This window comes from Pristiophorus japonicus, chromosome 1 (assembly GCF_044704955.1).
Source record: "Pristiophorus japonicus isolate sPriJap1 chromosome 1, sPriJap1.hap1, whole genome shotgun sequence".
Lineage (NCBI taxonomy): Eukaryota > Metazoa > Chordata > Chondrichthyes > Pristiophoridae > Pristiophorus > Pristiophorus japonicus.
Genome location: NC_091977.1, coordinates 32,149,297 through 32,163,281, shown reverse-complemented (window position 1 = coordinate 32,163,281; position 13,985 = coordinate 32,149,297). Strand labels below are relative to the sequence as shown.

At 46.1% G+C, this 13,985-nt stretch overlaps 1 protein-coding gene across 3 annotated transcripts in view; it reads right to left on the bottom strand.

The window, feature by feature from the left end:
- wdr17 (WD repeat domain 17) overlaps window positions 1-13,985 on the bottom strand; it is a 330,335-nt gene that overhangs the window by 12,128 nt on the left and 304,222 nt on the right. For all 3 annotated transcript variants that reach the window (XM_070878342.1, XM_070878333.1, XM_070878351.1), the window contains 4 exons: window positions 10,671-10,782; window positions 8,623-8,764; window positions 7,587-7,689; window positions 4,170-4,271 (listed from right to left, as the gene is read on the bottom strand). In XM_070878342.1, the coding sequence (XP_070734443.1) occupies window positions 4,170-4,271; window positions 7,587-7,689; window positions 8,623-8,764; window positions 10,671-10,782 (459 nt within the window). The remainder of the gene's footprint in view (window positions 1-4,169; window positions 4,272-7,586; window positions 7,690-8,622; window positions 8,765-10,670; window positions 10,783-13,985) is intronic.

Genomic DNA, 13,985 nt, shown 5'->3' with positions numbered 1-13,985 from the left:
TACACTAAACATCCATAAAACAAAGGTCCTCTACCAACCTGCTCCTGCCACACAGCACTGCCTCCCCCCCCCCCGGTTATCAAAATCCACAACGAGGCCTTGGACAACGTGGACCATTTTCCATACCTTGGGAGCCTACTGTCAACAAGGGCAGACATCGAAGACGAGGTCCAACATCGCCTTCAATGTGCCAGCACAGCCTTCGGTCACCTGAGGCAGAGAGTGTTTGAAGAGCAGGGCCTCAAACCTGGCACCAAGCTCATGGTCTACAGAGCAGTAGTGATATCTGCCCTCCTATATGGCTCAGAGACATGGACTATGTACAGCAGACACCTCAAAACACAGGAGAAGTACCACCAATGCTGCCTCCACAAAATCCACTGGCAGGATAGGTGCACCAACGTCAGTGTTCTCGCTCAGGCCAACATCGAAGCACTGACCATGCTCGATCAGTTCCACTGGACAGGCCACATCGTCCGTATGCCTGACACGAGACTCCCAAAACAAGCACTCTACTTGGAGTTCCGACATGGCAAGCGAGCCCCAGGTGGGCAGAGGAAACATTTCAAGGACACCCTCAAAGCCTCCTTGAGAAAAATGTAACATCCCCACCGACACCAGGGAATCCCTGGCCCAAGACCGCCCTAAGTGGAGGAAGAGCATCCGGGAAGGCGCTGAACACCTCGAGTCTCTTTGCCTGGAAAGGGCTGAAGCCAAGCGTCGACAGCAGAAGGAGCGTGCACCAACCCAGGCACCCCACCCACGTATCCCTCCAACCACCGTCTGGCCCACCCATGACAAAAGAGACTGCATTGGACTCTTCAGTCACCTGAGAACTCATTTTTAGTGTGGAAGCAAGTCATCCTCGACTCTGAGGGACTGCCTATGATGATGATGATGATGATGATTATGATTATTGTTATGTCTGTAATGCACTTATGAATGACTCTACGAGGCAATGTGTTTTACGCCAACTGTAGTGACCTTGGTCCTTTATTCGTAACTCCAGAGTAAGGCACAAGCATGGTGGGCAGCCTTTTATACTGGGCCCTGCACACCTATGCAGGTGACCCTCAGGTCTCTCACTGCAGTGCCCTCTGGTGGACAGCCTCTGCCACAGGGTACAGGAAACCCCAGTCTCCACCCAGTTGCACCCTCTAGTGGTGCCAGCATAGTATATACACAGTGTAAACCTTATTGATAGTACATCAGGTAACAAGTCTCCATCTTATGCAACTATACAGTGATTACACAGAGAGTATATCTATAGTCTGCATATATAACAATGATGACAGCCAATGAAGTACTTTTGGCATGGTGTACACTGGGACACATCAGAAATATCGATATTACACCATTCAGCTACAAATAGCCACAAGGTGACAATTTCAGAGAAAATCACTGCACAGATATTGCAAGTAATGCGCAATGAGACTAGCTCCTGCTCTAAAGCTGCAACAAATTGGGTAAATGACAGAGCACTTGCCATATCAGGCACCACAATAAATGATCTTTAAAAAGGGCACTCCTATATTTATCCTAGCAACATGTAGTAAGTCTTGCAGGTCGTCAGAATTACCTGGGGCTTCCCCAATGAGCGTGACTGGAGCCGCGCCTGTAGACCCTCAGGTGCCCCCATGTGGGGGCAGTTGAGGAAAGTTGATGCAAGAACCTGCCATGGATCGGGAGAGGGTATGCGAGGGGTCCCAGGGACAGGCCAAAGGCTTTTGATGCAACAATTTGGTAATGCCCCTTCCCCAACAACCTAACTGGCCTCAGGGCAGCAAGGATCACCAGTTAACACTAAAACAAAGGCAAGGGGAAAGGTCATCAACCCAAAAAGTTAACACTGTTTTTCTCTCCGCAGGTGCTGCCCTACCTGCTGAGTATTTCCAGCATTTGCTGTTTTTATTTCACTAGTTAGCAGCTAGGAACGGGAATTCTCGACACCGAGTCCCGATAATTTAGCCCTCAAGGACTAAGCAAATCAGGCCTATTGTGCCTTGAGGCTCATAAAGAAAGACTTGCATTTATATAGCGCATTTCACGACCACCGGACATCTCAAAGCGTTTTACGGCCAATGAAGTAATTTTGGAGTGTAGTCACTGTTGTAATGTAGGAAACATGGCAGCCAATTTGCACACAGCAAACTCCTACAAACAGCAATGTGGTAATGACCAGATAATCTGTTTTTTTTGTTATGTGGATTGAGGACATTGGGGATAACTCCCCTGCTCTTCTTCGAAATAGTGCCATAGGATCTGTTACGTCCACCTGAGAGAGCAGACGGGGCCTCGGTTTAACGTCCCATACGAAAGACGGCACCACCGACAGTGCAGCACTCTCTCAGTACTGCACTGGAGTGTCAGCCTCGATATTTTTGTGCTCAAGTCCCTGGAGTGGGACTTGAACGCACAACCTTCTGACTCAGAGTGTACTACCCACTGAGCGACTCATCACCCCTAACTGATGAACAGTTAGTCCAAATACAGAATCAGCACAGAAGGAGGCCATTCGTGCCTGTGCCGGCTCTTTGAAAGAGCTATCCAATTAGTCCCACTCTTGCCCCCATACACAGCCTTGCAAATTTTTCCTTTTGAATTATTTACCTAATTCCCTTTTGAATCTGCAAAAGGTTACTGCAGAAGATAAAGGTACGCGGAGTCAGTGGAAATGTATTAGCATAGATAGAGAACTGGCTGGTTAGCAGAGAGTCGGGATAAATGGATCCTTTTCGGGTTGGAAATCGGTGGTTAGTGGTGTGACACAGGGATCGGTGCTGGGACCCCAACTGTTTACAATATACATAGATGACCTGGAAGAGGGGACAGAGTGTAGTGTAACAAAATTTGCAGATGACACAAAGATTAGTGGGAAAGCGGGTTGTGTAGAGGACACAGAGAGGCTGCAAAGAGATTTAGATAGGTTAAGCGAATTGGCTAAGGTTTGGCAGATGGAATACAATGTCGGAAAGTGTGAGGTCATCCAACTTGGGGAAAAAAAACAGTAAAAGGGAACATTATTTGAATGGGGAGAAATTGCAACATGCTGTGGTGCAGAGGGACCTGGGGGTCCTTGTGCATGAATCCCAAAAAGTTAGTTTGCAGGTGCAGCAGGTAATCAGGAAGGCGAATGGAATGCTGGCCTTCATTGCGAGAGGGATGGAGTACAAAAGCAGAGAGGTCCTGCTGCAACTGTATAGGGTATTGGTGAGGCTGCACCTGGAGTACTGCGTGCAGTTTTGGTCACCTTACTTAAGGAAGGATATACTAGCCTTGGAGGGGATACAGAGAAGATTCACTAGGCTGATTCCGGAGATGAGGGGGTTACCTTATGATGATAGATTGAGTAGACTGGGTCTTTACTCGTTGGAGTTCAGAAGGATGAGGGGTGATCTTATAGAAACATTTAAAATCATGAAAGGGATAGACAAGATAGAAGTAGAGAGGTTGTTTCCACTGGTCGGGGAGACTAGAACTAGGGGGCACAGCCTCAAAATACGGGGGAGCCAATTTAAAACCGAGTTGAGAAGGAATTTCTTCTCCCAGAGGGTTGTGAATCTGTGGAATTCTTTGCCCAAGGAAGCAGTTGAGGCTAGCTCATTGAATGTATTCAAGTCACCGATAGATAGATTTTTAACCAATAAGGGAATTAAGGGTTACGGGGAGCGGGCGGGTAAGTGGAGCTGAGTCCACGGCCAGATCAGCCATGATCTTGTTGAATGGCGGAGCAGGCTCGAGGGGCTAGATGGCCTACTCCTGTTCCTAATTCTTATGTTCTTCCAGAAGCCTTTCAGGCAGTGTATTCCAGATCACCACATTACAGCACCCACCAATGTTTGGGCTGAGATTGACTATATCTACACCTAGCAACCGTTCATCTTGGAACTTTGCTGCGTTGTGTGGCTCAGGACCACCCCACCTGGCTTATTAATCCTCCTGTTTCGATAGCCTCATTTTTAACTTGGAAGCGCATTTTGACCTTCAAAGCATTTCGAGCAAGCAAATTGATTAAGTGACGTGTTTCAAAAATCTAACATTTTCAGAGGATCTGTATCTGTTCCGAACAACGTAACAATCAAATTGTCATTAATATATTTCACAAAATCTATATTTTAGATATTTTCTTTAAGGATTTACAATAATTACTGTCTCCATACTGCCCTCACCTGGTGTACTCGTAAAGTGCAGGTACAATACTGCTGTAATGTCTTCTAATAGCCAGTAACGCAGCAATGTAGCCACAGAAGATAAGTAGCTCATTTCGAGCTCTGCAAGACAAGAACAGAGTTCACAATCATATCACACATCAAAATCAAGGTTATTTTATTTCCTTCTGTCTATTTTAGGGAAGCTTATCGTACACTTTTATAGGTCTACATCAACTTCCCTCACACTCTTGTGGGAAAATTTAGATCATAGAATCATACAGCACAGAAGGAAGCCATTCGGCTCACTGAAAGAGCTGTCCAATTAATCCCACTCCCCTGCTCTTTCCCCATAGCCCAGCAAATTTCTCATTTTCAAGTATAGATCGAATTACTTGATCAGACTAAAGATAACTTAAAGCCATTAAGCGGTTTTACAGCAATGGCACCTTGAGTATAAACAGAAAGGTCGACTGCAGAGAGTTCATTGCAGACTGTCCTCCTGTAACTTCCCATGGTGAGATCCCTGTGAGTGAGGCTCCCGGCTGGGATAACGGACAGTGACAACGGACCTCACATCTATAGAGTTCACAAGTGAAATTTTCCAATGGGCCTTGCTGGTACCAATGACTTTTTCCAGGCATTACCTCAGTAAATCCCTTTACCCATATAACAACAGTCTTTACCCATCTACGATATTAAACATTCACTCCCTCCACCACCGGCGCACCGTGGCTGCAGTGTGTACCATCTACAAGACACACTGCAGCAACTTGCCACAGCTTCTTCGGCAGCACCTCCCAAACCCGCGACCTCTACCACCTAGAAGGACAAGGGCAGCAGGCGCATGGGAACACCATCATCTCCAAGTTCCCCTACAAGTCACACACCATCCTGACTTGGAAATATATCGCTGTTCCATCATCGTCGCTGGGTCAAAATCCTGGATCTCCCTCTCTAACAGCACTGTGGGAGTACCTTTACCACATGGACTGCAACGGTTCAAGAAGCTGCTCACCACCATTTTCTCAAGGGCAATTAGACCTAGGCAATCAATGCTGACCTTGCCAACGACGCCCCCATCCCGAGAATGAAAAAAATATAGAACACTCTTTACTCGTATAACAAGTCTTTACCTGTATGATGACAGTCTGCGCAATTGTATAGAGCATTTTAAAAATGTTTTAACATGAAACATCTTAGAGTGGAGAAGGGAGAACCAGTGGATGTGGTGTATTTGGACTTTCAAAAGGCTTTTGACAAGGTCCCGCACAAGAGACTGATGTGCAAAATCAAAGGACTTGATATTGGGAGTAATATACTGGCGTGGATAGAGAACTGGTTGGCAGACAGGAAGCAGAGAGTCGGATAAACGGGTCCTTTTCAGAATGGCAGGCAGTGACTAGTGGAGTGCCGCAGGGCTCAGTGCTGGGACCCCAGCTCTTTACAATATATATTAATAATTTAGATGAAGGAATTGAGTGTAATATCTCCAAGTTTGCGGATGACACTAAACTGGGTGGCGGTGTGAGCTATGAGGAGGATGCTAAAAGGCTGCAGGGTGACTTGGACAGGTTAGGTGAGTGGGCAAATGCATGGCAGATGCAGTATAATGTGGATAAATGTGAGGTTATCCATTTTGGGTGCAAAATAACGAAGGCAGAATATTATCTGGATAGCGGCAGATTAGGAAAATGGGGGGATGCAACGAGACCTGGGTGTCAGGGTTCATCAGTCACTGAAAGTGGGCATGCAGGTACAGCAGGTGGTGAAGAAGGCAAATGGTATGTTGGCCTTCATAGCTAGGGGATTTGAGTATAGAAGCAGGTAGGTCTTACTGCAGTTGTACAAGGCCTTGGTGAGGCCTCACCTGGAATATTGTGTTCAGTTTTGGCCTCCTAATCTGAGGAAGGACGTTCTTGCTATTGAGGGAGTGCAGCGAAGGTTCACCAGACTGATTCCAGGGATGGCTGGACTGGCATATGAGGAGAGACTGGATCAACTGGGCCTTTATTCACTGGAGTTTAGAAGGATGAGAGGGGATCTCATAGAAATGTATAAGATTCTGACGGGACTGGACAGGCTCGATGCGGGAAGAATGTTCTCGATTTTGGGAAAGTCCAGAACCAGGGGACACAGTCTTAGGATAAGGGGTAGGCCATTTCGGACTGAGATGAGGAGAAACTTCTTCACTCAGAAAGTTGTTAACCTGTGGAATTCCCTGCCGCAGAGTGTTGTTGATGCCAGTTCATTGGATATATTCAAGAGGGAGTTAGATATGGCCCTTACGACTAAGGGGATCAAGGGGTAGGGAGAGAAAGCAGGAAAGGGGTACTGAGGGAATGATCAGCCATGATCTTATTGAATGGCGGTGCAGGCTCGAAGGACCAAATGATCTACTCTTGCACCTATTTTCTATGTTTCTATGAAACGTCCTTTATAAATGTAAATATTGTTGACTGAATTATTATAAAACAGTGCAGCACTCGCTCAGTAGTGAATCAGAGTGTCAACCTGGAGTGCTCAACGGCTGGAGTGAGGCTTGAACTCATAACCTTCAGACTCAGGTACAACAGTGCTGCTACTGAGCTAAGGTGACAAATGTAGCAATATTGTGGCACTGCTTATGTTGAACACGACTGCGGCATCACCTGTTACGATACTGGTATGGTAGCTCAGCTTGTTGGTAAATGAGCACAGTGGCTCACAATGTTGGTGCACCAAAATTGTGGTTCAGCTTATGTCTACCAGCATTGTGGAACAGTGTATCGGAATGTATACTAGCACCGTGCTGCAATGTTTTGGTATAAACAGTGTGGAACAGTGTGTTAGTATATGCACCAACATTATGACGTAACATAAAAAGACTTGCATTTATATAGCGCCTTTTACGACCACCGGACATCCCAAAGCGCTTTACAGCCAATGAAGTACTTTTGAAGTGTAGTCACTGTTGTAATGTAGGAAACGTGGCAGCCAATTTGTATACAGCAAGCTCCCACAAACAGCAATGTGATAATGAGCAGATAATTGGTTTCAGTGATGTTGATTGAGGGATAAATATTGGTCAGGACACCGGGGATAACTTCCTTGCTCTTTTTCGAAACAGTGTCACAGGATATTTTGCATCCACCCGAAGGAGAAGACGGGGTCTCACTTTAATGTCTCATCCAAAAGACAGCACCTGCATCTATCTCAGTACTGCACTGGAGTGTCCACCTCAATTTTTGTGCTCAATTCTCTGGAGTAGGATAAAGCCACGACCTTCTGACTCTGAGGCAAGGATGCGATCAACTGAGTCACAGCTGACATTGCTGGTTTGCTATCAATCCAAGCTCCTGCGACAACCCAACAAAACCCTTTTAAGGAGCACATTCAATCTGATAACTTTTCCGGCTGTTCATTTAAATAGGCAGCAGTATTCGTGTTCTAACTTACTCACTACACTTGTGCAGCATCAGCCGATCAGTGCGGATGTAGCTGAGGAGGTCCAAGATATGATGCACAGTATCCAAGGTCCAATCAGGGCTACTTAGCTGTTCTGTGGGATGGGACGAAGCACAGTCAGTCAGTCAGCCACCAGCTTTTGGACCATCTTCGCAAGCAACAGAGATGACTAGGGAGCATAGTCTCAGGATAAAGGGTCGCCATTTAGGACTGAGATGAGGAGGAATTTGGTCACTCAGAAACATAAAAACATAGAAAATAGGTGCAGGAGTAGGCCATTCGGTCCTTCAAGCCTACCCCACCATTCAATAAGAGCATGGCTGATCATTCACCTCAGTACCCCTTTCCTGCTTTCTCTCCATACCCCTTGATCCCTTTAGCTGTAAGGGCCATATCTAACTCCCTCTTGAATATATCCAATGAACTGGCATCAACAACTCTCTGCGGTAGGGAATTCCACAGGTTAACAACTCTCTGAGTGAAGAAGTTTCTCCTCATCTCAGTCCTAAATGGCCTACCCCTTATCCTTAGACTGTGTCCCCTGGTTCTGGACTTCCCCAACATCGGGAACATTCTTCCTGCATTTAACCTGTCCAGTCCTGTCAGAATCTTATAATTTTCTATGAGATTCTCTCTCATCCTTCTAAACTCCAATGTATAAAGGCCCAGTCGATCCAGTCGCTCCTCATATGAAGGTGGTGAATCTTGAGACTTCTCTACCCCAGAGAGCTGTGGATGCTCAGTAATTGCATATATTCAAGGCTGAGATGGGTAGATTTTTGGATTCTACGGGAATCAGGGATGTGGCGATCGGGCAGGAAAGTAGAGTTGAGGTAGAAGATCAGCCATGATCTTACTGAATGGCGGAGCAGACTCGAGGGCCTTTTGGCCTACTCCTGCTCCTAATCCTTATGCTCTCACCCATATCCTGAGAATGATTTAAAAAAATGACTCCTTAGCAACTCCAGCATTTGCATATTTTTAAAACATATTATCTGAATCACAGAACAATTTGTAAGGTAACTACCTTTAACGTAAAGAAGGCCAATTGGAAGTGCTTTTTCCGGCACAGGACTCAATAAATAATATTTCACTGCTTGGACCGTCTCCCCTTCGTTGTGATACGTCTCCGCGAATTGCAAACACTCTTCTGTGGTCGGCAAGTGACACTGTGAAGGGATTTTTATATGAAATGTCAATCATAGCATCAATAAAACATCACTGTATCAAATCAAGCTGCAGTTCAAAGGGACAGCATCTTTGCTGCTGCTGCATTGGCTGGATTAAAGCAAGTTATGCTCCGACTATAGACACTGATCAATCACCTTCAATTCTGTATTCAAGTTCCTTTTTATCTCCATATGTTAATTTTTTTTTTAATTGACCTGCCCCATTCAGGAGTCTTCACATTCCCCCCAGCCCCCAAGTAACAGACCCTGGCAGCTCACCCGAAGATGTAGATGAGGCCCTGAGGGCAAATTTCAAGATGACCTCTCTGTTGGGGCCGAGACTAATTTCTACCCGTTGAGTCATCCGGGGAGGGGGGGGGGGGAAGACAGCGGGGACAGGATGGATCCCCTCTTCTATTTAAGATGTTTCCTCTCCTTCCCCTTTTCTTGGATTGATGGGCATCTGTACCCAGGGCTCTGCTACAGCCATTCTGAAACTGGCTGCCAGGATGACAGCACCTCTTTATTCATTCATCCATGCCCTCCCCTCGGGTGAACAATCCATCAGCTGGAAAATGTTTTCCCTTTGTTCCTGGGATGACCAGCATTTATTGCCCATCCCTAACCGCCCTGAGGGGTTGGTGAGCTATCATTTCAGAGGGCAATTAAGAGTCAACCACATTGCTGTGGGTCGGGAGTCACATATAGGCCAGACCAGGTAAGGATGGCTGATTTACTTCCCTAAAGGACATTAGTCAACCAGATGGGTTTTTAATGATAATCCAGTAGTTTTATGGTTACCATTATTGATACTGGCTTTTTATGCCAGATTTATTTATTTGAATTTAAATTCCGCAGCTGCCGTGATGGGATTTGAACACATGTCTCCACATCATTAGTGGCACCCACTGGGCCACCAGGGAGGGCTTCGGCCGGTCCAGCGGGCCGGCACCCATGAAGGGGATGCTGAGTTCCCTGTTGGCAGTCCAGCCGAACCCGTGGCCGCCACTGTTGGGCTGACTTCAGAGTTGGCCGACAATTAAAATAAAATGGCGGCTGCGGCGGTGCGCCCTTCCCTTTAATAAAGGGCGGACGCATCGCCCAGCCACTGGCAGCTTCCCGCCGGAAGAGGCTGTCAGGGGCACTGAGCGGCGGTGGCTCCGCGCCGGTGGGAAATCTCCCTCTATGGGTGGAACGGCGTCGCTGCCAGGCGGTAAGGGGTCGGCGCGTGCCCGACCGGGCGGGAACACGGGGCGCGGCCCGGGGACAATTTCGGATTAGTTGGCCCATCCGCCTGACCCCGGTCGGAAAGATCCCAGGGTCTCATTACTGTGTGTAACTAGTTCTACCGTGCAATTAATGCCACTGTATTGGTTGGCTTGTCAAACTGATCCACACTGGCTAGTTAGTATGACGGAGAAGCAACGAGAGGCGAGGGGCGGAAAAGAGGCACGAGTGGGGGAAAAGAGAGGAGAGGTGGTGATGAGAGGATAGGGGTGAAAGATAAGAGGGGGAAAGAGAGAAGGGGGAAGATAGGAAGGGGGTAGGGGAAGAGAGGCGGAGGGGGGAAAGAGAGGCGGAGGGGGGAAAGAGAGGCGGAGGGGGGAAAGAGAGGCGGAGGGGGGAAAGAGAGGCAGAGGGGGGAAAGAGAGAAGAGGAGAAGGGGGAAGAGTGGAGGGGGAAGAGAGGTGGGTGGAATAGACGAGAGGGGGGGTAAGAGAGGAGGGACGGAGAGAAAGAGAGCTGGGGAGGGGGAGGGAAATAGAGAAACACAATCTCAGAACAATCTTGAACTGGCAACTGTCGCAAAAAAACTGCTCCCTGTAGAGCCTCTTAAGCAGTTTATCGTGTGGAATGTTCGGGGAAAAAAAAGTGTGCGGATGACACTATAACTGACGAGCTTTACCCTCTCATGAAGGTCGTTGATCTCTGCAGTCCCTCCTGGGTAGAATGCGCACAGCTTAACCAACAACAGCTCGCTCTCAGGTATCATGGTTAGCAGATCAGCTGCCAGATCCCTGCAAAAACATAGCACAATAACTAAACACAACTTACAAGAGAAATAGAAAGGATGCATTTACCGGAACCACTCCAGCTCCGGTAAAACAACAGCAAAATACTGCGGATGCTGGAAATCTGAAATAATAACAGAAAATGCTGGAAACACTCAGCAGGTCAGGCAGCGTCTGTGGAGCGAGAAACAAACAGAGTTAACATATCAGCTCAATGACTCTTCACTCTGAAACCCTTTTTTTGTCTCTCCATAGATGCTGCCTGGCCTGCCAAGTGTCTCCAGCATTTTCTGTTTTTATTTCATAAAATCATAGAATCATAGAAATTTACAGCACGGAAGGAGGCCATTTCGGCCCATTGTGTCCGTGTCAGCCGACCAAGAGCTATCCAGCCTAATCCCACCTTCCAGCTCTTGGTCAGTAGCCCCATAGGTTACTGCAGTTCGAGTGCATATCCAGGTACTTTTTAAATATGGTGAGGGTTCCTGCCTCTACCACCCTTTCAGGCAGTGAGTTCCAGACCCCCACCACCCTCTGGGTGAATACACTTCTCCTCAAATCCCCTCCAAACCTACTCCCAATTACTTTAAATCTATGCCCCCTGGTTATTGACTCCTCTGCGAAGGGAAATAGGTCCTTGCTATCCACTCTATCTAGGCCCCTCATAATGTTATACACCTCAATCAGGTCTGTGCTCAGCCTCTGTACATCCCCAATAAATACTTGCTTTACAAAGTGCTTTAGAGCCTTTTTTTCCGTCACTCCCCCTGTCCACTCTGTAAGGCATTTCTTTCATTTCTTTAACTCCTTTGATGCCATGTACCAATCTGACTGAGCAGGTGGGGAGGTGACCTTTTGCCAGACCAGCACGACAAACCAGTCCCAAGCAGGAGCTCCTTTACCTCCATCGGAGTCTGAGCTCCTCGACTCAAAGACAGTTTGGCTGGGATCAGGCAACCCACCATCAGGCAGCACCATGCCACAGTATGCTTGCTCATTGAGGGGCTTTGCTACGTCTTGCCTTGAGCTTTCATGTAAACACATATGAACACAAGTGAACAGGTGTCAGCTGTGGCTCAGTGGGCAGCACACTTGCCTCTGAGTCAGAAAGTTGTGGATTCAAGTCCCACTCCAGAAACTTGGGCACAAAAATTTAGGTTGACACTTCCATGAAGTGCTGCACTGTCAGAGGTGCCGTTTTTCAGATGCAAGTATATCCTTTCTTAAATACGGAGACCAAAACTGCATGCAGTACTCTAGGTGTGGTCTCACCTGGACCCTGTACAGCTTTGGCAGGACTTCTCTGCTTTTATATTCTATCCCTCTTGCAATAAAGGCCAACATTCCATTTGCCTTCCTGATTACCTGTTGTACCTGCATACTAACTTTTTGTGTTTCATGCACAAGGTCTCTCTGTACTGCAGCACTTTGCAATTTTTTTCCATTTAAATTACAATCTGCTTTTCTATTTTTTCTGTCAAAGTGGATAACCTCACATTTTCCTACATTATACTCCATCTGCCAAATTTTTGTCCATCTATTTAGCCTGTCTATATCCTTTTGCAGATATTTTGTGTCTTCCTCACAATTTGCTTTCCCATCCATCTTTGTATTATCAGCAAACTTGGTTACATTAAACTTGGTCCCTTCATCCAAGTCATTAATATAGATTGTAAATAGTTGAGGCCCATCACCGATCCCTGTGGCATCCCACTAGTTACTGTTTGCGAACTGGAAAATGACCTGTTTATCCCGATCCTCTGTTTTCTGTTTGTCAGCCAATCCTCTATCCATGCTAATATATTACCCCCAACCCCGTGAACTTTTATCTTGTGCAGTAACCATTTATGTGGCACCTTATCGAATGCCTTCATAAAATCCAAATACACCACATCCACTGGTTCCCCCTTATCCACCCTGCTCGCTTCATCCTCGAAGAACTCCAGCTAATTTGTCAAACATGATTTCCCTTTCACAAAACCATGCTGACTCTGCTTGATTGAATTATATTTTTCCAAATATCCTGCCATTTCTCTGTTCCCCATTATTAATTCCCCAGTCTCATCTTCTAGGGGACTAACATTTACTTTAGCCATTCTTTTTCTTTTTATGTACCTGTAGAAACTCTTATTATCTGTTTTTATAGTTCGTGCTAGTTTACTTTCATAATCTATCTTCCCTCTCTTTATTATTTTTTTAGTCATTCTTTGCTGGCTTTTAAAAGTTTCCCAATCCTCTGCCCTCCCACTAGTCTTAGCCATATTGTATGCCCTTGTTTTCAATTTGATACCATCCCTTACTTCCTTAGTTAGCCACGGATGGTTATCCCTTCTCTTCCAGCCTTTCCTTCTCATTGGGATATATTTTTGTTGAGAGTTATGAAATAACTCCTTAAATGTCTGCCACTGCCTATCAATGTAAAATATAAACCAATTAGCTTGCACAAAGACACGTCAAAGGTTACATAATATCTTCTAGGGCTTTGTGCACAGACCCTCTACTAATTAAAATCACTCAGTACTGCCTTGCCGCCCCGCACACCACTGTACCGCATCCCGTAACACCCTAAAATAAATGTCACTTTTACCACAGCATACTATTGATTTCAGTGATACTTGCAACAAATGTGTTTCTGCATATGTTTAAAATTCTTCAATGACATGTTTAACAAATTTGCTGGAATTCTTTGAAGATGTAACGAACAGAGTGGATAAAGGTGAACCAGTGGATGTGGTGTATTTGGACTTCCAGAAGGCATTTGATAAGGTGCCACATAAAAGGTTACTGTACAAGATAAAAGGTCGCGCGGTTGTCGATAATATATTAGCATGGATAGAGGACTGGCTAACTAACAGAAAACAGAGTGTCGGGATAAATGATTCATTCTCGGATTGGCAATCAGTAACTAGTGGGGTGCCACAGGGATCGGTGCTGGGTCTTCAACTATTGGAGGAAGGGACCAAGTGTAAAATAGCCAAGTTTGTTGATGATACAAAGATGGGAGGAAAAGCAATGTGTGTGGAGGACACAAAATCCTGCAAAAGGACATAGACAGGCTAAGTGAGTGGGCAAAAATTTGGCAGATGGAGTATAATGTTGGAAAGTGTGAGGTTATGCACTTTGGCGGAAAAAAAATCGAAGAGCAAGTTATTATTTAAATGGAGAAAAATTGCAAACTGCTGCAGTACAGCAGGACCTGGGGATCCTGG